The sequence below is a fragment of the Benincasa hispida genome, chromosome 8 (assembly GCF_027475165.1).
Source record: "Benincasa hispida cultivar pf3 chromosome 8, pf3_genome.v1.1, whole genome shotgun sequence".
NCBI lineage: Eukaryota > Viridiplantae > Streptophyta > Magnoliopsida > Cucurbitales > Cucurbitaceae > Benincasa > Benincasa hispida.
Window position 1 is genome coordinate 15,412,679 of NC_143485.1, and position 26,257 is coordinate 15,438,935.

The 26,257-nt window shown below is 34.5% G+C and overlaps 2 protein-coding genes across 2 annotated transcripts; both read left to right on the top strand.

The window, feature by feature from the left end:
• The first annotated feature begins 4,965 nt into the window (after nt 1–4,965).
• On the top strand, nt 4,966–15,382 carry LOC120082974 (B3 domain-containing transcription repressor VAL1-like). Its single transcript, XM_039038432.2, has 13 exons — nt 4,966–5,475; nt 6,546–6,627; nt 6,769–6,870; nt 8,653–9,317; nt 9,445–9,541; nt 9,664–9,838; nt 11,686–11,762; nt 11,856–11,940; nt 12,184–12,443; nt 12,953–13,002; nt 13,308–13,421; nt 13,525–13,592; nt 14,371–15,382. Exons 1-13 carry the CDS (start codon nt 5,363–5,365, stop codon nt 15,072–15,074), a joined length of 2,592 nt encoding a protein of 863 aa, XP_038894360.1. The 5' UTR covers nt 4,966–5,362; the 3' UTR covers nt 15,075–15,382.
• Nucleotides 15,383–15,392: 10 nt separating this feature from the next.
• On the top strand, nt 15,393–17,146 carry LOC150034388 (uncharacterized). The gene is made up of 3 exons (XM_090316542.1): nt 15,393–16,383; nt 16,477–16,580; nt 16,667–17,146. Exons 1-3 carry the CDS (start codon nt 15,814–15,816, stop codon nt 16,947–16,949), a joined length of 957 nt encoding a protein of 318 aa, XP_090172668.1. The 5' UTR covers nt 15,393–15,813; the 3' UTR covers nt 16,950–17,146.
• The last annotated feature ends 9,111 nt before the right edge of the window (nt 17,147–26,257 follow it).

The window sequence follows — 26,257 nt, forward strand, 5'->3', positions numbered from 1 at the left end:
AATAGTAAGGCGCATAATCATCCAATTGTTGAGGTCTCTATGCGGGCACATTGGATCTCTACTTACCTTGTTGAGTTTCAGTTTACGTAGCTCTCGACGAAAATTTCTGAACAAGATAGGTCTTCTCTCCATGCCTCTTCTAGGGCAAGCATTTTGTCGGCGTTGGAAGTTCTAACTAGATGGTTTCCTCTGCCTTGTGGGAGTTTCAAGCTTAATGTTGATGTTGCATGTCAGAATGAGTCAAATACAGTTGGCATTAGGGTGATTATCAAAGATTAAAAGGGCGATTTGGTGGTGGTCACGACTGATTTCTTCAGGAATAGGTTTCAACAGAAATGTTGGCCCTGTTGTTTGGTCTGAAGCTTGCAAACAAGATGTGTTTGGAGGATTTGTTGGTGGAATCAGATGCTTAAGCAATTGCTAAGTATATTTATGAGGATGGGGGAATGACTCTTTTATAAGAGTACTATAAAATGTAATCAGACGTGGATAATTAAAGAGATATCTAGTCATATAGCACTAATTTCACTTTTATTTGAAAAAAAAAAAATATAGAAAAACATGGATATCTTCCTAGCCCTTTTCTACATCCTCAGACTTTTTCGAAATTCCAAAATACCCTCCATAATCCATAAATGTAGTATAATTAAATTTAATTGGTTATAGATTTGATAATAAACAGAATATGCCTTCACAAAAAAAAATGGGGATTGTGGTTTGTATCATGAATTTTGATCAAATATTATTTTCAAATATAAATTTATCTAATTATTTCATTTTATTCACACATTTTTGTGTATTTTAGATTTTATTTTCAAATATCAAATCAACTCAATTTATCTAATTGTTTTTAGTTTTCCTTCTTTTAATGTATTTTTGCCTTGACTAATTTTAATATTTTGTATCACTTTATCTTATTTATTTTGCTTTTTTATATCTATAAAGTTTGAACTCTTTAAATGCTTATTTAATTAAAATTTTGATTTTTTCAAATTGATTATCATATTTTTGTTTTTTTTTTCCAATTGATTTCAAATAAGCATCCATAACCTTATCAATTCTAATATTTATTGTTTTTTCAAATCAACATCATAACCTTTTGTTGTGGCTTCGTTTGAACTCTTTTCATCTTGCTGTGGCTTTTCAACAACCAAGTTTTTTTTTTAGAACGGAGGTTTAGGGGCTAATCGAGGATCCTAACTTCAGGTTCGATTTCCTTAAACTATATAAATGTCGTCGTCAGTGTTAATGTTGCCCGCTTCTAGGTTCAAAATAACCATAACCCACGATTTTGTTTAAATTTTGTGATGTCGCACCAATGTATTGTGTAATTGTACCTCCTCTAGTTTATTTATGATCTCAATGCTTTAGATTTATGGAAAAATTAGAAAAAAAAATTATTGGGAAGAATTACACTGTAATTATTACTTTGCAATTGAGGGCTTCTTCAGCTTGGAGTTCAAATGGGGTTCCCTCTTCAACTTGGAGTTCGAATGGGGTTTCTGCATTTGAATCTTGAAGAATTATACTGTAATCGTTAGATATTTTTGGTGTTGTTAGGCCCTTGTATCTTACTTTCTTCAAATAAAATCTATTTTAGATATCAATAAAATTCGTTCAATTTTTCATAACCTAAAAATATCTTACTATTTTTTCAAATGAAACTTATAAACATTTTTTTTTTGAAAAATTAGAGTGTATGGCGGTTTTTGAGGTTTCATTCGGAAAAATAGAAAAACTGCCCAAGAATAAGAATTATGGCAACCATGCACATGGTCGCAAATTTCAAAATTTCTGATTTGCCCTTGGCTTGTTTGGGGATGTTGTTGTTGAGATAACTACAAATACAAGTAATTCCAAAAGATAAAATAGGCTCCAGATATATGTATCCTTGATATTCATCAAGGACAACTGTCTCCCTAATTTTGCTCATATAGTTAATATAATTTCTATATTTTATTATTATTTTAGATTCTATTTAACCACTTTTCGAATTTATTTCACCTTAATAAAATATCCAGATTTTAAAACCAAATTTATATTTGAAATATCCATATATTATTAAAACTTCTTTCCTAATTTTTAGATAACACAATATCTATATTTTATTATTAACTTAGGTTATGTTTAACAAGTTTTTGAATTTATCTCACCTTAATAAAATATCCAGATTTTGAAATCAAATCTATATTTGAAATACCCATATATTATTAAATCTTCTATATTTTATTATTAACTTAGATTATGTTTAACAACTTTTCGAATTTATCTCACCTTAATAAAATATTCAGATTTTGAAACCAAATCTATATTTGAAATACCCATATATTATTAAAACTTATTTTATCCATAATTTTTTTTCAAATCTCTATATTGTTTTTCTCACATACCTAATAAATTAGGTGTATATGCTAATTTTGATATTATTTTAATGTTTTGGGAAAACAAATATCAGTTCCTAAAAAAATGGTCATGTGTTGATTGCACAAGAATCAACTTGAATGTTTGCTTGAACTTTTCCATAACTTTTGTTACGTACACAAAAAGTTTCATCGATTTAGATTTTTTTTACTAATTGATTAACTTTTGCTAGTGTTTTTGCTATGACTGGACAACGGGTTAAATTCTTATTTGATGGTCGATGGGATGAGAATTCTCAAGTACCATGATTTCCGAGATTGTTCCATCAAATTCATCGTTCCAACAATTTGTGGAATATATCCAAGGTAAACTTTTTCCCTCCGGTGAGTTAACTATATCCCGTTTGACAATATACTGGATTGGTTCTTCGAATTCAAATCTTATTAGCATTGTTGAAGATAAAGATATTTTTGGTTGATGTCAATGTTATCAGATTTCCCCGAAATTGATTTATGTGTAGTGGTTGACCATGTCTCATCTATTGGTCCAAACACTTGAAATACACTATATTTGAATAATGAATCAATAAACATTAATCAATCTTTCAAACATCTTGCGGGCAACACTGAAATTGTTGATTTTCAAGTTTTCGATGTCTTTCAATCTGGTATTCCCATTAGAGTAGGTTTACTTTTTAGTAGGTATTGAAGAAAGCAGTTTATTTTCTTGCTCTTAAAAATAATGGATTCTTTATATATTATATATAAAGAGTTTCGGCCAACAATGGTTTCATCTCTTCAATGTGGAAACAAGAGGTAGACTAGATGCAATGCACGAATTAGAAGAAATTTGGGAATCACAATGTTGTCCAAAATTAGGAAATTTAAGAAAATTCCAGACCTCAACAGATTGCATCCAAGAAAATTTAAGTAGTTTGCAATCAGTGAAGAGCTTAAAGTAGGCGCTTAAAAGGATTAAAAAACTGCCAAGAAGCTACAATACCGTGGAGAATACCGTGGAAAAATACTCGATGCCGTGCAAAAGTCCCTTGAACCTTCCGCTTGAAGCTGTTTTGAAGGAGCTTCGATGTCAAAGGTCAAGCATTTGAAGCTGTCGAGAAAGTATTTCTTCTCTTGAAGTGAAGATATTTTAAGATATTTTTCCGTCGAACCCTCCCACATTCCTTCTTGCTGGTGAACGATTGTTAGATAATAAATGTTTGGTTAGGGTTTTGGTTTAAATTCATTGATTATCGTGTGAGATGGTGGATTAGACCTCTTGTCAGAATGGAGTGTGTAGTATGTGATAGGAGTAGGTAGACTATATTTGTTATTTTCAAACGATTTTGAAACACTCAGACCTTTAGAATTCCATTGGGGGTAGTTTTGACAATTGCTAATCTTTATTTTTAATTTTATATTCTGTTTGCTATTTTTACAATTTAAAAAAGTTTTTGCTATTTTTCCAAATGAAAACTTAAATTCTGCTATTTATCTGATCGGCTCTATTTTTTTTTTTTTTTGTTAGCCCATGATTAAAGTCCACATAAGGAGCCTTAACCATGTTTCGGGTGGCCTATGAATTAGCTAATTGGGCTTGGTCAAATGAGGGGAAAGGAGAGTGGGTGGTTAACCCACCTTCTTGGTTATTTTCCTTTTTAAACATTAATGCTCCTCGTTGTAGTGATTTGTTGGGTTCTTCTTCTTAATGATATTTCATATCTTCTATTTTCAAAAAAAAAAAAAAAAAAAAAAAACTTTGCAAACATTAGACCAAGAACTTTCAATTATAATTACAACCTTTATATATATATATATATATAGGAGCAACACACATTTTTTTTTAAAAAATAAACTGATTTTTGAAAATGATTTTTTCCATAAACTTATTAACATTTTTAAATTAAAAAATAGAAAACTCAACTAAAGATCAAATAGATCCATTTTCTAGAAATTAAAAATAAAAAATCAATAACTAATTCAATCCGAGCATGCGAAAAATAAAATTATGATGTAATATTAAGCACATAAGTTTCAATAAAGTCAACAATAATACAATATTTCGAAAGTATACTCTGTATGATAGCTCCTTTCCCATTGTTTGAATAAACTGAATATTTGGTTAATTAAAAAAACACAACAAAGAGTTCAGCTGCAATTTGATTATATTTAAATGAAACATTATTCCAAATGTTCATAATTGGCCCCATCTTACTTTAAAAAAACAATTGTATATAATAGTTAAAAGAGAGAGAAATGATAAGAATACAATGAGCATGGGGTGAGGGATGGACAACTGTTCCAGCCATAACCTGAATGTTTTTTTTAAAAAAAAAAAGAGAAAACTTGATCGGATAGCGTCACAAATTACTTGATATCATCTATCTTCGTGCATCTTACTAAATTATCCCATCATAATTTACCATTTAAAAGTTTTTTTAAATTATTTTATTATTATTTTTTTTTTGGTGCAAGTGATGAGATAGAAATGTAAGTGCATCAGAGGATTAGTTAATGTGTTAGCATAGACAGAGGGTTGATTTAAAATAACTGTCGTGTACGTGTCGGCAATCTGAAAGAAGTAGCAGGGAAAGGTTGGTGAGACGGGGTGTGTGTGAAATCGAAGGGTGAGGAAAACACAGAGACAAAACCAAACCAAAAGAGAAAAGAAAAGAAAAGAAAAAAAGAATAAGACGAGTTGTTAAGCTGAAGGAGGGGAGACGACTTTGTTAAGCGCCGTGTCTTCAAGTGTCGTGCATGCATTTTATGCATCTGTTGCTTTGCATGCACTCTCTTCTCTTCCTCTCTTCTCTTCTCTCTCCATTTCCACTGCTAAGTGCTAAAAGCCTCCTCCCCGGATCTCCTTCATCCAATTCCTTCATCTTCTTCTCTTTCCTTCTTCATTACTACTCTTTCTACTTCCATGGCCCCATCTCTCTCCCCCTCTCTCACGCTCTGCTCAAAACCGGTTTTAGGGTTTTATTTTGCTTGATCTCACTTCTATGGCCTCCAACCGCTGCATGAACACTTCTTGCGGAGCCGCCACCTCCCACGACTGGACCAAAGGATGGCCTCTGGGATCCGCCGGATTCGCACATCTCTGCCTCAACTGCGGGTATTCTTCTTCTCTTCCCATTTTATCCTTCTTCTATGTCAATTTTTCTTTTTTTCCTTCTTGATTTGATTTTCAGACGGCAGTTTCCTTAAATGCGTACTCATCCCATTGCTTTCTTTCTGTTTTTCCACTTTACCCCATTTGCCGATTTTATATGTCAAACTTTCTAATATTGGCCTTCCCCCTATAAACTATATCCTTCACCTGTTCTTTTCATTTCCCGAATATTACTCACATCCTTCTCTCGAGATTTTCCATATGGATTTACGATTTATCAATTGGTGAATTAGAATATTCGTTATGAGTACTTTGATTTGAGCTTGTACTATGTCTAATTTGAATGTGTGAAGTGGAAGATGCTCATTGACCGATTAGATGAGAGTTTAATTTCAAAAAATGGTCGTCCCTTGGATTACGCCTCCACATTCTCTCTGTAAAATGGGTTGTTCAAAGGGAAGGATTTGAGGAGTATATGTACATGCATACACATTGAATTTAATTTTCTATTTCTGTTTACCAATTAAAATTAAAGAAAATATTCTCTCTTCTAGTTTCTATTCATAGTTCTATATTAGAAGAGGGATATGTTCGATATTCATTGCCGTCGAAAATTCTATTAAAGAATTAGAGAAACGTTTATAACAGAGTTCCATATGGTGCAGAGGTTTCTTCGTTCCCTTTTATTGCCACCCATTCATTTTATATCTCTTCATATGAATCTCGCTATAGATATTGAAGCTTAACTTCTATCAGTTAATACTGATGTTTGTGATTTTGTTAGCTTTAGAGGGCAACATGTTTATTTATTTATTTTACTTTCTTCTTAACTCCAAATTACTCTCTTTTTTGGGCTAGTTTTTTACCCAGGTTATTTAGTGCCTTAGGCTGTTTTGCGTTTTATTTTATGCTATGAGGGATCTATCTTTACTTCTTTTTTATTTTGAGTTACTTATCACTCATGCGACATTAAGAGATTTATAAATTGGAGTGTTATGCTATATTAAGTTGATGTCACTATCTTCTAAATCTTCTAATCCCTTCACTGTCTCTTGATACTGTATGTGATTTAGATCCGCTTATGAAAATTTAGTCTTCTGTGATACATATCATTCAGAGGAAACTGGTTGGAGGGATTGCAGTTTTTGTGGCAAGGTAAGCAAATGCGCTGGTAATGGCCTTTAGTTTAAATGCCTTCTCTCAGTCTCAATATATGTGTGCAACTACGTATGTAGGTATCCGTCCATCTCCATTTCTAATTATGACCTTATATATGAAACTCTTTTTCTCTTTCAGAGAATTCACTGTGGATGTATAGCTTCTAAGTCTATGTTTGAATGTCTGGATTATGGAGGTATTGGGTGCACTAGCTGTGTGAAAAGATCTCGACTTGGTGTGGTAAGATTGGTTTCTGAATTAGCCAACTTCTGATTGCACTTTAGATTTCACATCAGTTTTTCTACTTGTTTCAAAGCTTCTCTAATCTCTTTGTTACTTTTAGCATATTCAAATTCAGATAAAATGAACTTTGAGTTGACATGACAACCAGTTAGTGCTATTGATGATAACTTTATGACTGTTTTGGTGAAATGTGAACCCTTGTAGTGCAAGTTTATTCTTCTCTCTCTCTCTCTCTCACACACACACACACACACTTTTTATGTTTTGAGAACTTCCGTCCTTTGGCTTTGAGAGAAGCTGAAATCAGTGCCAATCACTTGCAGAAAAGTCTATAGGATACCCGATGTGGCTTTGCATTCAACATTTTTTCCTTTGAGAAAATCCTTCTCAAATGGATAGTTGCTGGTTATAATGTATGGACAATGATTTTGCATTGGAGTAGAGGCTTTCTTTCTACCAGCATCCCTCATTATTATTTTAATAGAAGTCTTTCTTGTTCTTCAAAAATTATGTTTTTCAAATTTTTGAGATGTTGCCATATAGTTTTCTTTTAGAGCTCCTTGCACAGATGGCAAAACCCTGCAAAAATATGGCAAATCTAGCCAAATTTAAAACAGTTTGCAGATAGATTTAGCACAATCAGTTTTTAGAAACCATAGCATTACTAAATTTCCCTCACTTTAACTGCACACACAGTTTACACCCTAACCAACGCTGATTTCCCATTTCTTATTCGTCCTAACTGTTCATCTTCTTCCTCTCGATTTTCTCCTCTTCTCAAAGTCTCCCGATTTTCCTCTTGGTTTTTTCCTCTTGATTTTCAAGCCCTAGTCAAACTTCTTCATGATTTTCCCTAATTGCACAGTTCTTTTGAAATATAAACACTAATAGTTGCTAATCAGGAACTTCTTTAAGAACGATTAGAGGATTGATAGGAGGGAACTTTTACCTGCATTTAGTTTATTGGAGGGTTTGTTACTTCCGAAACAAGCACACAATAAATTAAGTTGGAGGCACCTTAAATTGTTGGATGATGGATAGAAATTTAGATCATATCCATGGGGGAGAGTTTAGATCATATCAATGTTAATCAATGAGACTCTTCTATTAATGATAGACTCCTATGACTGATATACTTCTAGAACATGAGAAAGAGTAAAAGGAAAGATGAGAAAAAAGATGAAGACGAAGAGAATCAAGATGAAGAAAATCAAACCAAAAAAGCCAATGATAGAAAGAAGGTGAAGGTAACTAGTGACCTCTATTTGTTTCTATCACTGATAGCCTTCAGCTCAGATGTATTGAAGTCTATCAGTAACTTTGACTGCTCTAATTGATCACAATGATTGAATGCATATAATTCAATCAATCACATTGAATCAAGAAGAGTTTCAAGGAGAATAATCAAAATAAAAAGGTAAAAAAATTGCAGAGACGAGAGAAAGAAATCGTGAAGAACAAGTAGAAGAAGAAATACAAAATAATGTGCAAGTCCCCTTCAAAATAAGGGTAAAATGGGAATTAAGGAATAGGCAAAACAGGTTTCTCATGTCTGCAAAATGTATATAATATTTGCTATACTTGCAAATATTTTGGCCCATTTTGTCATTTAGTACAATTACTCTTTGTTTTGCTATCACAAACGTCCATGTGCATTTAAAGGGGGCCAGCATGTACACATTCATGCAACAGTCAGGCTTGCACATATTAGTTCATTACTGTTTTCATATAATAAGTGCGACATGGATTCATATGGAGCTCTATTTCTTTTTATTGCAGATCCGGAGAGATGAAATTTCTAATGGCTTTGATGCAGTCACAGTTGGTAATGTTGGCCTTCTGCGACCTTCTTCTGTTGAGGATCGAGTGGTTCGAAATGGCATTAATGAGGAAAAGCTTTTACAGTTGTGTAACATCATGGAGGCAAATGAACCCGACCACTTTCAGCAATCTCAAAGAGTTGACAGAAGTACATCTCCTGCACAAAACAGAGGAGAAAATCTCAGGAGCTCATTTGGAGAAGTTGGATCAAGCTTTTTTAATATGAATAAACTACCTGTTAAATGCCAACCATCTGTTGGGTCATTTACATACTCCAAACTAGATACTAGCAGACCACACTTAGAACTAAAAGATATGAAAGAATCCCTAAGTCGGCCATCGTTAAATATAACTTTGGGAGTTCCATTAGGTACACCTAACTTTGTGGTGCCCTTTTCAGGAAGTGCTCCTGAAGAGGATGAAAAGAGCATGGGTCAAAGATCACGTCCAATTTTTCCCAAGCTCATAAAAACTGGGAACACAGTTAATTCTGAAGCAAGAAAGGGCATGGCTCCTCTGGTGCGTATTGCTCGGCCACCTGCTGAAGGTCGAGGTAAGAACCAACTTCTTCCAAGGTACTGGCCAAGGATTACTGACCAAGAGCTAGAACAATTATCTGGAGAGTATCCTTTTTTTCTTTCAGTTTTGTTGTTGTTCATTCGTTGTCTTGATGGCATCAGCTTGTGCAAATACTCTTTGCTTTAACTCACCTATTACTCAAATTTATCATGTACCTTAACTTGTTTTAAGTTTGAATTCTACTATTGTTCCACTCTTTGAAAAGGTGCTGAGTGCTAGTGATGCTGGTCGGATTGGTCGTTTGGTTCTGCCAAAAGCATGTGCTGAAGTAAGAATTGCTTCTTTTCCTTCTTTGATCACCTCCTTATGTTTTCCGTTTTCACTATTCACATTGCATATATTTTATTAGGGCATTCCCAGTGTTATATAGCTCCTTAAATTACACTGCAGGCATATTTCCCCCCTATATCCCAATCAGAAGGTCTTCCTGTTAGGATTCAAGATGTGAAGGGGAATGAATGGACATTTCAGTTCAGATTTTGGCCTAACAACAACAGCAGAATGTATGTTCTGGAGGGTGTTACCCCTTGCATACAATCCATGCAATTAAGAGCTGGTGATACTGGTAATCTTTCTATTACATCTCATGGTGTACAATGATGTTGGGGATCTTCTTAAGAGTAATGCTTTTGAAAGAAGCATTTCCTTGAAGTACGTTGGAGGGAAACACTCATCTCATGCTCTTAAAGTTTTAAGAAGTTTTAAGATCTTTTGTTTTTGTTCAACAACCAAACATGAGAAAAAATGTGTTTAGCTTGTAAAAGTGTCTTCAGAAGGGTCCTAAAGAATTCCCAAATGTTTTACTATCACCTTATAGAATGAAAAATTGTTTTTCTGCTTTATTACCAACTAAAGGAATGTTGTACATTTTTTAGTGAGTTTGGGATAACTTTTCATAAAGGTGATTTTAGTGAAATACTGAAAACGTTAATCTGCTTCTGTGTAGTATTTTATGATATTTAAAATTACTTTTGATTATCTAATCAAATACTACTGAAGTCTAGTAAAGTACTTTCAATACCCTTCCAAAAGTCATCCCAAACCTACCCTCTCTATTAGATTTAACTTCAATTGTTCTGATCTAAGTTACAGGATATATCTGTGAGTGATTCCTGGAAAATATTTATACTAATGAGTCTTACTAACAAGAAATTTTATGATATTGTTTGGGAGTATTTTAAATAGGGTGAGTAAAATCGTCATATATTGAGCCAAAGTGATTTGACCAGTTACACCATCCAAAAGAAATCATTGGGTGAAGGATTTCTTGGGGCGGTAGGGTATAATCATTTTGAGCCACCTGCCCATCTCTCTTGTTTCTAGAATTTCTGACTTCTAAATTCTAAAGAGTATTTCCCATTTTTAAGTGGTTAAGGTTTCTGAACCATCTTCCATGGTCCCAAGATTTTTTGGCTTGCGTTTAATAGGGTATTTTTCTGGATTCTGTGGTGTGAGGTGAGACTGTGTGAGCGGAATGGGTCTGTCATATAATTTACCTTTTGGTGTTTGGGAGTCTATTAACTCCCTTTATTTCATAAATCAATTGAATTGTTTCTCCTTTTAACCTTTAGATTTTTAACTTTCCACTCTGAGTTACTGTGCATGTCTGTCGCTGCCACCCTAAAAGATCCCCATTGCTAAAAGAATCTGCACTAAGAAGGGATGGGGATAGAATTAGATTCTAGGTTGAGAATCTACAAGCACAGATACGAGATACGGCACAACACGGACATGATAACACATAATTTTTTTAAAAAAAAAATCTAAGACATTGACATGGTAAAGATACATTTATTAAAATATATATAATTTTTGTACCAGAAAATTTAAAGTGGATGAGTTTATGCATTTATATGTTTAAAAAATTAGTTTGATGTATTTTTCTCTCCGAATTTATTAATTTTCTATTGTATGTGTTGATTTAATATACCTAACAAGTGATCGATGCATGTCTAAAAAATGTTGGACCTACTTTGACTTTGTTCAACTAGTGTCTAACACATCTATTGCACTAACAAGTGTTCGATACATATCCGACAAGTGTCAGAGTATCCAAGTGTCTGACATGTGTCAGACATGAACACGTTAGCCAAACAAAAGTATTTGTGCTTTTTGGTTGGGGATGCATTTTCTGTCCTTGGTTCTAGAAACTCAAGAGAGGAAAGAAAATTTTTTTATGCCATCCGGTTTGGAACTTGGATTCTCTCCCGGGAAAAAATTTACACCCTTATTTACTACTTATAATTCTTTATGATAAAAGGGTAAAACCATTTGCTTAACAACTTTCATGCTACATATTTTATTGGCTTGGAACTGTGGATTCAAATTTGAAGGTGACTTGGAGCTGTAAATATCTAAAGTTTCTAGGAGAGCCAAATTTGATTCTTATCAAATTTCATTTTTTTAATGCAGTCACTTTTAGTCGGATAGATCCTGGAGGTCAATTAGTCATGGGATTCCGAAAAGCAACAAATTCTACTGATATACAGGTTAAGTTTTTCACTCATTATTGTTAATCTTTGCATCTTCTTATCATCACGTTTTTTTGTTTTAGTGGATTGATGAAAACGTGAAGTAAACAGGATGCCAAGATCTCTACACTTTCTAATGGCTCTCATTCGGGTGACGCCTCATTCTCTGGGGTCTTTCAGAATTTGCCTTTAAGAGGTTGTTCATGGCCCTTTATTTTTATTCAGGAAAAAATTCATTTACTATCTCTACACGTAGTTGAGTGGATCAACTAAAAGACAGTTTCAAACCTAGATAACAACTTAATCAACTAAAAGAAATATCATCACAAAAACCACCAACCCTTAAACTAATGCATGTACGAAGATTAGGGAAAAAATCCCTTGTATTTTTCATGGGATGTAACCTCAAGTATTCATTCTGTGACCATTTTCATTGTAGCTGAAGGAGATACTAGTTTGCATAAAAGTGAAAATTTTGGGGGGAGGACAAATGATGCTTCAGGACAACAACCAATGTTAACCATGGAGAAGAAAGGGGCTCGAAACATTGGGTCCAAAAATAAGAGGTTGCTCATGCATAGTGAAGATGCTTTGGAGTTAAGACTCACATGGGAAGAAGCTCAAGATCTACTCCGTCCTCCACCAAGTGCAAATCCCACCATTGTCACTATTGATGACCATGAATTTGAAGAGTATGATGTAGGTTTTCTGTTCCTTTTTAAAACTAAGGCTTCTTTGTGATTATTTGTCTATAAGGGGGCGTTTAGGACCCTGACTTGGTTATTATAGTCAGTTGTTATTATAGTTGGGTTATAATAGTTTGTATTTAAGGTGTAGATTATTTTAATTTGGGCTATAATAGTATGTGTTTGAAGTGTAAAATATTTTAGTTTGAGGAGGAAATAATAAACACAGTAGCAAAGAATAAAAAAAAATGATGAATGTAAAATAGTAAAAATTGTAACAAATTGGGTTTTGAAATAATATTGACTGTAGTTAATTAGAGATTACAAAATAGTATTTACTGTAGCAATGTGTGGTTTTAATAGTTACAGCCTAATTGAAGGCCCAAACGGCAGATGATGTATGATCGTTCTGCAATTGAATTTATTATCTTTTGAAATCTATGGCTTCTTCGTGGTTATTTGTCTATAAATGATTTATGATCATTATGCTACTGATTTTATTGTAATTGTAAAACCATTCAGGAACCTCCAGTTTTTGGCAAGAGGACTATATTCACTGCCCGACCAACTGGGTAACGTTTATGTTCAAGATTTTATATTTATGAGAGATGGAAGTGTTGACCCTCAATGATTATTCATATTTTATTCAGATATGGCTTATAAACTCTTCATTAGGCTTATTCAAGTCATCAAGTGTTACTGTCATACTATTGGAAATTTGTTATTCTCATGAAGTCTGTAGCTCAAAGTTGTCTCAATCTAGCTTCAATGAAATGTGGCCATCCATGAATGTCATTGGAAAATTGAATTATGTTGTTCACTTTGGTTTTATTTTTATGTGTTGAGTTCTTATTCTGATTAGACCGGAATTATCCAGGGAACAGAAACAATGGGCTCAGTGTGATGATTGCTTAAAATGGCGGAGGTTGCCTGTGGATGTTCTTCTCCCTCCAAAGTGGAGTTGTTCAGATAATGTTTGGGATTTGAGCAGGTGCGATATTTGTCTGGTTGTTCTCTTTCCCCACGGTTTATAGGCTTTGTAATCACCATGACATAGAAGGAGATAATATGACTCTTTGAACCTTGTATTCAAGATGTACATGTTCTGCACCCGAAGAGATCAGCACAAAGGAACAGGAGAATCTTCTTAGAGCGAGTAAAGGTACCAACTAAGCCTTGTAGTCATCCATAAAACCTTTTAATGCATTATAATTAGGGGACATACCTAAATAGGTGAGCAGGAGCATATTTTGTAATGCTATGTGCCTAGATGGGAGGTGAAATATGGCAAGAAATGCTGGTTGTTTAAATATTCTTATCTAAATTTGGACAAGGAATATGAAGAAACTTGTGTGTTCACATATTTCAATAAAATGCTGCAGTGCATTTTGATAGTAGATTTAGGGCCCGTTTGGATTGACTTAAGAAAAGTGTTTTTCAAAAAACTCATTTTTATTTAAACACTTCAGATAAAAATTGATTAAAATATACTTGAAAAGTTATTTTGAGTGGTTGTCAAACATTCCAATTTCTTCCAAAATGACTTTTTATTTTTTTTTAAATTAAATACTTGAAAATATAATCCAAACACACCATTTGCCATACTTGGTGTGGTGCATGAATCTAGACATTGCATAAAAGCTAGATGAAATTTCTGTTGTGTGTGTTTCCTGTAGCAGAAGTTTGTCAAGAGTGAACGCCTCAGATGGCTGAGTTAATTACATAAGTTGAGATGTAGGAAGTCAAGAGCCCGATAGTCTTAATACAGATTACTCTCGACATCCGACTAATTGGAAATCAGTAGAATGGTTGTTATGTCAATACGCACCATGTCATTACTTTTGTTATTCGATCACTGCACTTCACTGGACTGTCTTTTGAAAATAAAATGTCTATTAGGTAAATGTATTATGACAAGCCTGATTCTTTATATATTCCAGATTTTAAGAAACGTAAAATCATGAAGAGCCAGAAGTCTATTCAAGAACTCGAGCCTTCTGGTTTGGATGCGCTGGCTAGTGCTGCTGTTCTGGGTGATAGTATGGCTGACTTGCAGGAATCTGGTACGACGACCAGGCATCCTCGGCACCGTCCAGGATGCACTTGCATCGTGTGCATTCAGCCTCCAAGTGGGAAGGGGAAGCATAAATCTACATGCACGTGCAATGTCTGCTTGACTGTAAAACGCCGTTTCAAAACACTTATGCTGCGCAAGAAGAAACGGCAATCAGAACATGAAGTGGAAACTCTGCTCAAGGATAGGAATCCACAATCCGGTGAAACAGGAGCGAGTGAGACACTGAGGGGTACGTCTCTGCAAACAAACTATTCAGAGAACGTAAGAAGCCAGAGCAGGATAAAAGATGAGGAGGCTGCAAATAGCAGTGGGCAAATTGACTTGAACTGCCACCCCGACCGTGAGGACATGGAACTGGAGGGAGCAGGATTAAGCATGATGAGTCTTGTTGAGGCTGCCAGCCAACCTTTAAATAGCTATTCGAAGCCAATTGGCGTCTCCAGTGTCACGAGTGAGCAGCAGTCCAGTCAACCAAGTAGCGTGGAAAGTGAGAGACGCCTGTCTGAGGAAGTGTGTCATGGATCGGGACACGAGAGCACAAGTGACGGATGCAGAGAGCACCATTGAGATTAAAGACATTTTTTTATTTTTTTGTTGCTTTTTCAGTTTCTCTTTTACTCACCTGGTGTATAAATAATATAAACTGAAACATATACGTTCTTAGCTTATTAGCCTCACTTCTCGCTCCTCCTTTTCCCTAAGAGGAGTCATTAATATATGACGTAGACTGTCAAGTCTACCAGTGATATAAAGGACTTTTTTATGATACTTTCATTGCAAAAGCTGTTTGCAAGAGAGACATAATGACATGATATTGTAAGCTAAAGCTCCTGAGTGAATGACGTAATGCATCATTAAGATTGCAGTTTCAGTTATTCTAATTGTAAAGAAAGCATGGGTTTCTCCCAGATTATAGTTGACCAACTTTCAAAAGATGCAGGGTTGGTCTTCAAACATCAGGTAAATGACAAAGTAGACAAGTGGGTTTTGTGATTTTTTAAGTAGTCCGGCCGAGGATCTCTTTCTTTCTTGGCCGAGTGTTCTGAGAAGATTCCAAAGCTCAGGTACTGTTTATTGACCTTTTCCATCGTTAGCTTTCATTATGATGAGTTTATAACCAAATGAAGCACAATTAGTTTCTTTATTCGTTATATTTATGTATCGATAAGATCGAGATTATTGATATATTTTATGTTGGAGTAGAAGAAAAAGGCAAATACCGGCCAGGTTTTTGGCTTTAATCCAAAGAGCCAATCGTTATGATTTATAAAGCAGTCCGTTTGAAGTATTTGGAATCTAATTTGCCATGGATGATGGTGGCTTCAGAAAGGCAAGACTGGAGCTTGAAGCACTCTACGAAGGGGTGCCAGACGATTCGGTTAATCTCACTTTTCGACATCTCACGGATGTCAATCTTCAACCCAACTCCTCTTCCGAAAAGAGAAGAGCCAACCCATCAATTCCAATTCCAATCCCAAGAGATAATGAGACTACACCATTAAACAAACTCCCCAGCCTAGACTTCAACAGAGCTCTGCAAGCGGCCAACCAACAACCCCGCCCCGATGCCAAAATCAGTCTTCATCCGAGTGCACATGTGGGTGGAACTGGAAGTGGTGGGCCGCTGCATGCCACTGCCGGCGATATTCAAAGCCATCCGAAGTCGGAGCATGAGCATGAGCATATGGATGTGGGTGGGTTGAGGCCAGCTTGGGAATACAGTGCGGCCTACGAGGAGGCAAGCCACATCACCGGTATCAGTTCCATGTATCAACATCACAGAGCCACGGCGGGAAGACGCCGCCCTGGGATTCCTCACTCCAATATCTGCACCAACTGCACCACCTACATCTATATCTTCCGACATCGTTGCCTGGTATGCATGTCTTGATTTCTAAGGTCACAAAAACATATTTACAGAGCAAACCAGAAGGCTTCCACCCATACATATTACTATTTAATTTGGCAGGTCTGTGGAAGAGTTTACTGTCGGCAATGCGTAAGAATAGGGATGGGGGAGATGACGGAGGGAAGAAAGTGTATCGAGTGTTTGGGAAGAAAATTCAGCCATAGGTAAGTAATTGAATAATTACACACGCATACACGGTTGAAATGCTTCGAATTGCGTGTGGTGACCATATAATTTGGATGTTTGACAGATATATAGGGAAGGCAGGAGATGTGGGTTGCTTCGGCTGGAGGTACTCAAGTGCGGTAAAGCAGGCAGAGCTCAGGTGGGCCGAGAAAGGGCCTCGCCGGAAAGGAGAGAGAGGCTACGGCGGTGGCGTAACCAATTCCATTAGCATGACGTCGGCAAGTCAGAGCCCATGGGCACCCACCAACACCAGCTTGGATGTTTCCTCCATTTACAGCTCTCGTTTCGCCGTCATGTCGTCCCCGTCCCCTCATTCTCCGGCTCACCGCCACCATTTACCCTTTTAGCCTTGACCGTTTTCTTCCTCATCACCCTTTTTTCCTCTCCCAATTTCTCTTCTGATTTCCAAGTTTCGTCTTCTTTTCTCTGTTCCGCTAGTTCCATAAATTCATATTATATTCTTCGTGTGTTTAAATCTCTGTACTCTGTAATTTTCCGTGATGGCTATATTTTTTTTATAGTGTGAATGTCCTTTTTTTCCTTATTTCTTTTCCAATTTAATTCTTAATTTTCAAAATTCTCATAATAATAATTATTAAAACAAAATAGTAATAATAATAGAACTCTCCCTAGTAATAATAATAATAAGCGCAAATTGCAAAAAATCATGTTAAAGCAATTACATCCGATAAAAATTGAGCCCTCAAATTTATATTAGTATTAAAATTGGATCTCATGGCTGAGATTGATTCAACTACATTTATGGGATGTCCATAAATCATGACATGCTCAAGTCTTCAATTCTTTTATTTCTAATCACCCAGGGAAGTGAAAATACACTTAGGCCTTTGTAAGTATTAAATCCCAAGGAATATAGTACAATAAATCAATTTTGACAATAAGAAAACCTCTAAATTTGCAACCAATGGTAACTAAATTTTTTTTGATTTGTGATGTGCTTTGGAGAAAAAGAAATCAAGTGTTGGAAAACAGTAAGAAAACAATAGAGATGAAAATATGGTGGAAAAAGATTTAAGAGAAAGATGAGATTCAAAATAATGTTTAAACCTTTGGATTCGATATAGCGCCTACTATGAACCCACAATTAATTTGCTCAACTAGACTTAGACGAAATTTGGCATGCGATCTAGATATGCTTACATCTTTGCCCTATTTCTAGGGGTCAAACGAAGTCCTATGTTTAGACTTTTTTCTTATACTGCTTTTATTAAAATTGTTTATTATCCAACTTTTTCAATATTAGACTCAACATTATATGTCAACTTAGGTGATCAATATAAGTTAACAGGATGCATAGTATCTGTTTAGCAAAAGTAAAAGTGAGACACAAATGGAACTTGTATTTTGTCTTAGAGTATCCACCTCTTTGAATCCCAAAAGGATGCTTAGCTCATAATAAGATTTACAGAACACGAAAGGCAGATAATGGAAGAAGTCATATTATTAATAGATAGAAAAGAATACAAAACTTGTTTCAATGTAAAGAGATGAAAAATAGTAGTTGAAAATGAAATCTAACTGCTGTAAAATAAGTACAAAAGGTACAAAGCAGATGGAAATAAAGAAATAATTAGTACAAAAAAACTCTTCACATCGCCTTTTAATTTAGCTAAATCCTCTCCTTCGAGATGAACAATAACATTTGTGCTTGTTCTTTTGAATCAAGCACCTAGAGGAGAATTACAAGATGAAAGAGGATCAGAACAACAACTCCTTAAAATAGTGTTCTTACATGAAGAAATGAAAAGACAGAAAAATAGTAAAGTTTCTAGAAGATTCGAGCTTAATCTTTGATATTTTGGGGATGAAATTGATGCCTTTTAAAGACTTCCATGGACTAGGGTTTAATTTCATGAAAACACCTCGTAGCTCTTTTCAAATTGGTCTAGATGAAAATAGTGGAGATTTGATCTAATTTTGACCGAATTTGTAAAGAATCTACAAATTCCAAAAAATCTGGAACTTTCTATTTTTGTAGGTCACAAATGCATCTCAAATGCATCTCAATGACGATCTTTTTTGTACACATTTTACATTATTTAACTAATTTCGCTTAACACATATATGACTTATTTTTGTATAAAATCACTCATAAAGCTATCAAATATGGCATTAAATACAGGTCAGCTCTTTTACTCAAGAACTTAGGCCTTTCAAGGCTAATTAACTCACCAAAGGGGAGTTATGAAACATATATTATTCTTACTTACCACAACCCTCTCCTCTTTTTTGTCCTTCTGTTATGGGTGCATAATTCTTTCAAAAATTTAGTGTACCTGGGGATGCATTTCTTCCAAGGCTTAACCAACCTGCTAAGAAAGGGAGGTTTAGGAACAAATGAAGTAATGGTCACCAACTAATTTTTTGTTACTTTCCTCTTTCTCTAGCTCAGCAGGACTTCACCTCAAGCACCTCTCAACCCTAATCGCCCTTTTGGGGTGGGGTGTTAGGGGGGGATTTCCTTTTTGCTTCTCAGGGTGATGGCATAACGTTTCCATGATGAATTGCCTCAGGTTGCACAGGCAGCTTACCAAATTATCTAACCTTCAACTTACTCATCGTTGTTGCCAATTCAGTAATCTGGTTGCCTTAATTCTGCACTCCAAATCTTGTTTCCTTCTAGATCTAGAGGGTGTCTTGAAGCAGCTTCATAAGATATACATGGATTATTCCTCTCGTAGCGAATTGGTTTAAGATAGAATCTTATTGTGTGTTTTTTACACCATGCAAGATTGTTAGCGTACACTGTCAAGTTTTAATATAGAGATTGAGTTTCTTGTCCATCGAATTGAGTCATTAATTTAGTTAACTACCCAACTACTTCTACTTGTTTTATATAGAAATTAACCTTTGCAGATGAATTATTTACATTAACACTACTTCAAATCCTAACTAATTGGAGAAAAAGCATTAAATAGGACTCATGTTAGTAACGGATTAAATAGGCAGTTATCACTTAAACACTTAATTTTTTTTTTTAAAGGTGTTGTAATTAAAGTGTGGGAGTGGGGGATTGAACCTCAAACCATGAGGTTAATAGTCTAAACACCTAATTTCTTAGGTTGGAAAGGTAGTATTTAAAAGACCCTTCTAAGCATAGATAATTCTCATACTCGGAGTTCAAATTTAATATTCATGTATGCATTTTAAGAACCAACCAAGGCATTAAGCTCCTTCTTTAAATGACCATTAAGAGAATCCTTTGTCGGATTTTATGCCTTAAAACTCGTAGATAGTGAATATAATTAAATGATCGTCATTAATAAATAGTTACTAATGTTTTTCTCAATAAGTGTTATTGGTGTTTTATTTAATTCTGTCTTATTACCCCTAAAATCCAATAAACTAATATCTTAGATTGTCTTATGAGTCTTGAACTGTATGTAGAGACATATAGGGATCAATGTTCAAGATACAGCCTAAAGAGTCTATAGTATAGAGGTAAGGTTGGGTATTTTATCCTACTTTTTATTTGATACAAATGCAGTGATCCAACACGTTTGTGTAAGAGACACGCAAGTGGGGTATCTTGAGAAATTAGTTTGTACAAGACCGGAGCGCGAAACAGTAACCACTAGATGTAACTCCGTTGACTAGTTAGGTTTCCATTTCAATAGGATGGTCTAGGCAACTTAATCTTACTCCTGAGTATATTATAAACTCATGTTCACGAGGAATTGTCCTTTGATTTGTATGGGTGAGAGTGGCCAGTTCATCGACTCAATATGCCTACCATTTTGGGATAAGATCAAGTGGGTAGTTGAGAATATAATCATACAAGATGGATTTCACTCCTTCCCGACTTCAGGGTAAGTAGACGAATGTTCTCTTAAGTGGTGTCTTCGGGACTTGAACAAAGAGTCCAACTCTCTCACTGGCCCGAGAGGGGTTCTGTTTAATGGTTGGACCATAAACAAGTTGTTCATTAAAGGAGCATTAGTACTTAAGGATGTAGAGGTAACCCCAGGGGTAAAACGGTAATTTGACCCAGCTAGTGTTACTAACACTTGTGAAGAACTAATTTGTTGTTATTGTTTTATATCTGTGGACACAAAAATATATCTATAGTGAGCAGAGTACAGTTGTGTGTCTTTAATGGAGTGTACCCACCGTTAATGAATATTGATTAATTTGGTTAATGAGTTTAGCCAATTAATCTCACATCGTTAGGACTTTTGATCTGTAGGTCATTAGGTCCCCTTCCTAGCTTGTAAAGGATATTGAGGTAATTTGTCATTAAATTGAATTTGAAATGTTCAAATTCAGAATTGAGATTTTTTAATGTATGTTGATACATTTTAATATAAAGTTTAATTTTACTTTATTATTAATTTTGGATATGATTCAAAATTAATAAATGAGAGAAAAAATATTTGAAAGGAGTTCAAATATTAATTTATTATGAATAAGATTCATATTGAAAAACTATAGGTTAAAAATAATGTGCATTGGATGCGCATTAAAACTATAGGTTAAGTAAGAGAAGTGTTTTTTTAATATAATTCAAATGGAAAAATAAATTAAATATGTGATATTTGATTGGATGATTAATTAATTGAAGAATTAATTAATCATTTAATTTAATTTAATTTTAAATTTAATTAAATTGATTAAATCAATACTATATGTTAAAATTAATGCACATTAAAACTATAGGTTATGTGAGAGAGAACTGTGATGCAAATTAAAACTATAGGTTATGTGAAAGAGAAACATTTAAATATGATTTAAATGGTTATTGATTTTTATTTATTTAGTTAAATTAAATAAATAATTTATTTAATTTTAATTAAATAAAAATGTGGGTAATTACTAGAGATGTGAGATGATTTCTCTCAATTCTCAAATCCTCAATTTCCCTACAAGAATAGGAAGGACTCCAAACGATGGTGCCCATTCCCAATTCCTACAGAAGAATAGAATTCCCAAAAGGTTTGCAAGGTAGGGTTTCTTCTGTTTGTAGTATTATCAATTTGACCATTTTATTTTTTATTATTTTTTTGCATGGGTTTGGTGGGATCTACTGCATTATGAATATTATGGTTTGTAATTGAATGTTTTCTACAATATTTGGTCTTAGATTTACAATTTTAATATGATCAATGTAAAGACCCTGTGTTTTTTGGGCATTATTGTTTTAAATTTTCCTAGGGTTAGCAAAGCAGGTCAGATTCGACTGCGATTCTGTTGGTGGTCCAGCTTAGTTAAGGTTGGTCTGGTCCGATTCTAGAGCGGCAAAAGAAATTTTAAGATAAAATTAGATAAATTAGTGTAATATATTGGGCTTTATTTTATCCTCGCACTGAAAATTGCAGGTTCATTTGCTATTTACATACTTTTTAGATGTCATTTAAATAAATTTCACCTTAGGTTAAGCATGTTCATGCATTTTTTGTATATTATAAGTATTATAATGTATGGTATGAAATGTATGATTTATAATTTTAAGATTTATTTAATGTATGTGATATGTTAAATATATGAAATTGGAGAAGCATGTTGCATGACATTAATTAGAAAATATAATTAATTATATTTATTATTGTATATGAATATGCTTGGTTGATTTTCAAAATATTATATAAGTGTTATATTTAATTGGAAATCAACATGCATTGAGCATGACACATAAAATGCATGTAATATGGTTTTTTTTATTAGAATATGATTGTAAATTAAATAAAACTATAGTGAGAATGTTATAGGACTAATCATTAAAATTTGTAATAGTTATACAAATTAATGATTAGCAATCATTGACCTATAACAAAGAGTTGCATGCAAACATAGGATCTTAGGAAAATATTTTATTAATTTTAAATTGTTTAAAATTAATTAGACCTAAGATCACATTTCTAATTAGATTAGAATAATTACTTAGTTTCTTTTAAAATAGTTTTAAAATTGACTAAGTAGGACAAATAGGATTAAGGTTATAAAAGAACTCAACCGATACAGATCTGTCTAGACTGGATGTAAAACACAAACCCTACTTTCCCCTAATTTTTTAAATATGTTATTGTTGAGTTAGTAAAGTAAGGGGGTTAAATATTTAAGTTTTTTTTGGAATTGTGGGAAATGGGTAAAGGATAGGGTTTTAATAAGGATTTAAGTATGGAAAACTTGGTTTTCGGGTACTTATTAAGCTAGTCTTGCAAAAAAAAAAAAAAAAAAAAGGGCTAAGTGTTGATCATGAAAATGGTGGCTGAGCATCGAGTAAGCACAAAGCAGACATCGAGTAAATGCCATCGAGTATCGAGTATGTGCGATCGAGGAAGGATCGTGCATCGAGTATGTGTGATAGAGGAAGGATCGTGTATCGAGCAAGCCATCGAGCATTGAGTATCCCATCGAGTATTTTCCAGAATACCATTGAATTTTTCATCGAGTAATTACCAAAACACTATCAAGTATTCCATCGAGTATCGAGCTTTGCTTGAGCATCCAGCTTTAAACCCTAATTAATCTGAACAGTTGGCTTAATCTTGGCCCATACTCTCCACTAGTGGGCGAGGTGGCTTAAGGAGATTTCATGCAGAAGGCAGGGCAGTGGTATAAAAAGGAAAAAAGGAACTTCAAGAGCTCAATTTGGACGATTTCTTTAGGCAAATCAAGCGATCTCGATACCGTTGGAAAGCTCTGTGAGTCTAGTTTTTGAAGCCGAGCCACTAGAAGGAAGTCTCACCGAAAGAAGGCCAGAGAAGGAAGGAAGTAACAAAGGGTTTCGTTTTAGGGTGAATCCGGGCCATCGATGAAGAATTTAAGATCCAGGCCGAACCACATGAAATTTCAAGCTAAAAATTTAAGATAATATTTTTATCACTATTATAAGTAAGTTTGTAGAAGGAACTTTTGCAAGATAAGGTCTGGGGTTTAAGTTACATATTTTGGAATTTAAACCTAGAAATTGTTGAACAAGCAGGCAACTACGTGGTTTAAGGCCATTGAGGAATATTTAAAGCCCCAAATCAAACCACGATAAGTTTTATGATGAAATTTTGAGGTAACGTTGTGAACACAATTCTGAGCATGTTTGAAAAAGGAATTTTCTTAAAATGAGTTCTGGTTTTCAATTTATTGATATTAGAAACTGAATCTGGAATTTGTTGGACGAACAGGTAATTACTTGCTAAACGTGAGTTTAACACCTCAGAAATCCTACTAAGTATTGGGTGTGGGCATTAGAAAGGAGGCGACCATTTGAAGTTTCAGCCTTTTAAATTTGACTAAGTACCCGATGCCCTAAGGTAAGTTACAAAGAATTGAAAGCGAAAGGAATAATTATGAGCTTGGTTTAAAGGAGTAGTCTCAAAAGGGAGACCAAAGTAAATTTTTATTCTTGTGTGTAGGAGCAACGCCCATTGAAGAAGTCTACCAAGCCTAAGAAAACAAGCCTAAGACCCATGAGTGACTAAATGTATTCAAAACGTTATATATAACAAGTCATGTGTTCCAAATGAATTTCATGCTAAGGTTTATGTGTTTTCCAAGCAACTAAAGTTTATACATATGATATTAAAGATTTCTTAGCATTTATTAAGTATGATGTTTCAAGCTATTTAAATAAGTTTTACTAGTTTTAGCGCATGTCAAGGTTGAATGTTAAAGTATTGTAAAAGGTAAATGTTTATATTTCATGAAGCATGCGTGTTGAAATGTGACAATAATTTTATGGGGAAAGCTAGGTAAGTGTTATGCTTAAAGCTTTATTTACACATGTTTTCTATGAATGGTACAATTTTAGTAAGCCAGATGTCGAAGGTATAGAAGGTATTCAAGGAAATACCTAACGTATTAACGGTACTTAGTATACTCTACGTGCAAGTAGGTAGCTTAGTATGAAAGGCCGAATTATGGGTCTCCTAGCACAGTTCATTATATGGGACTGAAGTATGGGTCTCATGGCCATGAATGGATGTTAGAAGCTTGAGCTATGAACACTCGTTCTCAACTAAGGTTTGTTAATATGTATGAAATATGAGGTTATGTTTAATGTATGTTTCCACGGAAGTTGCTTAAGTCTGATTTCAGCATGTTTTCATGTTTAATATGTGTATGAAAGGCATGAGACGAGCTTCTTTTTTTTTTTTTCTATAAGTCACTCACTGGGCAACCAGCTCATCATTTCCCAATGTTTTTCTTTTTCTCAGGTAGCGATTAGATTGCTCGAGGTTGAACCTACTGTTGCTTACCACTTAAGACTCGGCTAAGAAGGAGAAAGCTTAGGTTAAAACTTGTAAATAATATACACATGTTGAGGGGAGTCAGAGACTAGTGAACATGTTTTGGGACCCATTGTATCTGTTCTTGTGTTTTTGTTGGATGTATGTTTTGTTTGTCATTTCTAAGTTTGTACATAAGTTGCTTTTGTTGGTTCAAGTTATAGATTTTTGTGCCGCTAAGTCGTAATTGCATAGCAAGGCTTTAAACAGGTTATATAGGCAAGATAGGTAATAAGTGCTAGCGAGTAGGTCGGTAACTACTACCGTCACATCTCCTTACGGGCTAAGAAGGTAAACTGGGAGGGGATGTGATACTGGAGGTATTTAAGTTGATGGTTTACGCATCTCCTAACTGGGAACTAGATCAGAACCTAAGTTGAATTAACCGAGATCCTATTGGCATGAAATGTCATTAGGTAAATTAAATAGTTCAATACACCTAGAACTTTAGTATAAAGACATTATTATAAGAGTTATAATAAGCATAAACTTAGACAGATTCATTAGCTGGAATTTAGCTAAGTATAACAAAATCCTAAGATAATTAAAACATTTTAGTGGGAGAAAAATGGTATATATGATATACCATTTTTAAGCTCTCACGTCCATAAGAGTTCACACCGTGAGATCCTTGCTCGGCTTCGTGTCGCCCTGAGCGCAGACTCCCTTCGAAAAGTGTTTACATGGGTCAATATCAAGATGAATAGGGGAAATGTTCATAGTAAGTGAGAAAAGGACACGTGTCAACGTATCTTACAATCTCCTTCATTAGCTTGCATCGTGAGATTCTTATGATCTGCCTGCATGTTGTCTTAGAGCGACCAGACCTTCGGAGTGCCTAATTATAGGTTTCGGAACAAAGCAAACTCTAGAAATGAATAGGATTTCGTAGGTTAATTTTCAATAATTGTCTTTCCTAACAATAGCTTGTTGAAGCATACCTCTGAAATTCGAAAATGAAAGGGTCACACTACAGGATGAATTAAGCGAGTTAATGAATCCTTGACCAAACTAACGTAGCTAGGAGCTATAGGAATAAGAGTTATTCTGGAATTAGTAATTAGCTGAGATAGTCTCAATTCAGAGGAGGGATAGCTAATCTCCCTTCGATGGTTGTTGTCCTAAACTTCTGAAGTATCGTTGCAAAAATCAAATCAATAGTTTATTTAGGATTCTATAATTGTTTGTTTTTTGCTGAACTGATTGGATATTTTTTTGTGATGGGTTAAGGCAAAGATAGCTAAAACGGTCATTTGTTTGTTTTTTTTCAGCATGTCTTCCTCAATTATTGCCCTACTTAAAAATGAAAAACTAACCGAAGAGAATTACAAGATGAGAAAATCTAACTTGAATACAATTCTAGTTACAGATGATCTATAGTTTTTCTTAACTGAGGAGTGTCTTCAGGTCCC

What these genes read in the sequence shown, in the direction of transcription:
- LOC120082974 (XM_039038432.2), top strand. Translation starts at nt 5,363, where the DNA reads ATGGCCTCCAACCGCTGCATGAACACTTCTTGCGGAGCCGCCACCTCC. An exon ending in CATCTCTGCCTCAACTGCGG is followed by an intron (nt 5,476 to 6,545) that starts GTATTCTTCTTC and finishes TATGTGATTTAG; the next exon opens with ATCCGCTTATGAAAATTTAG. An exon ending in ATTGCAGTTTTTGTGGCAAG is followed by an intron (nt 6,628 to 6,768) that starts GTAAGCAAATGC and finishes TTTCTCTTTCAG; the next exon opens with AGAATTCACTGTGGATGTAT.
- LOC150034388 (XM_090316542.1), top strand. Translation starts at nt 15,814, where the DNA reads ATGGATGATGGTGGCTTCAGAAAGGCAAGACTGGAGCTTGAAGCACTC. An exon ending in TCTTCCGACATCGTTGCCTG is followed by an intron (nt 16,384 to 16,476) that starts GTATGCATGTCT and finishes TTAATTTGGCAG; the next exon opens with GTCTGTGGAAGAGTTTACTG. An exon ending in GGAAGAAAATTCAGCCATAG is followed by an intron (nt 16,581 to 16,666) that starts GTAAGTAATTGA and finishes GATGTTTGACAG; the next exon opens with ATATATAGGGAAGGCAGGAG.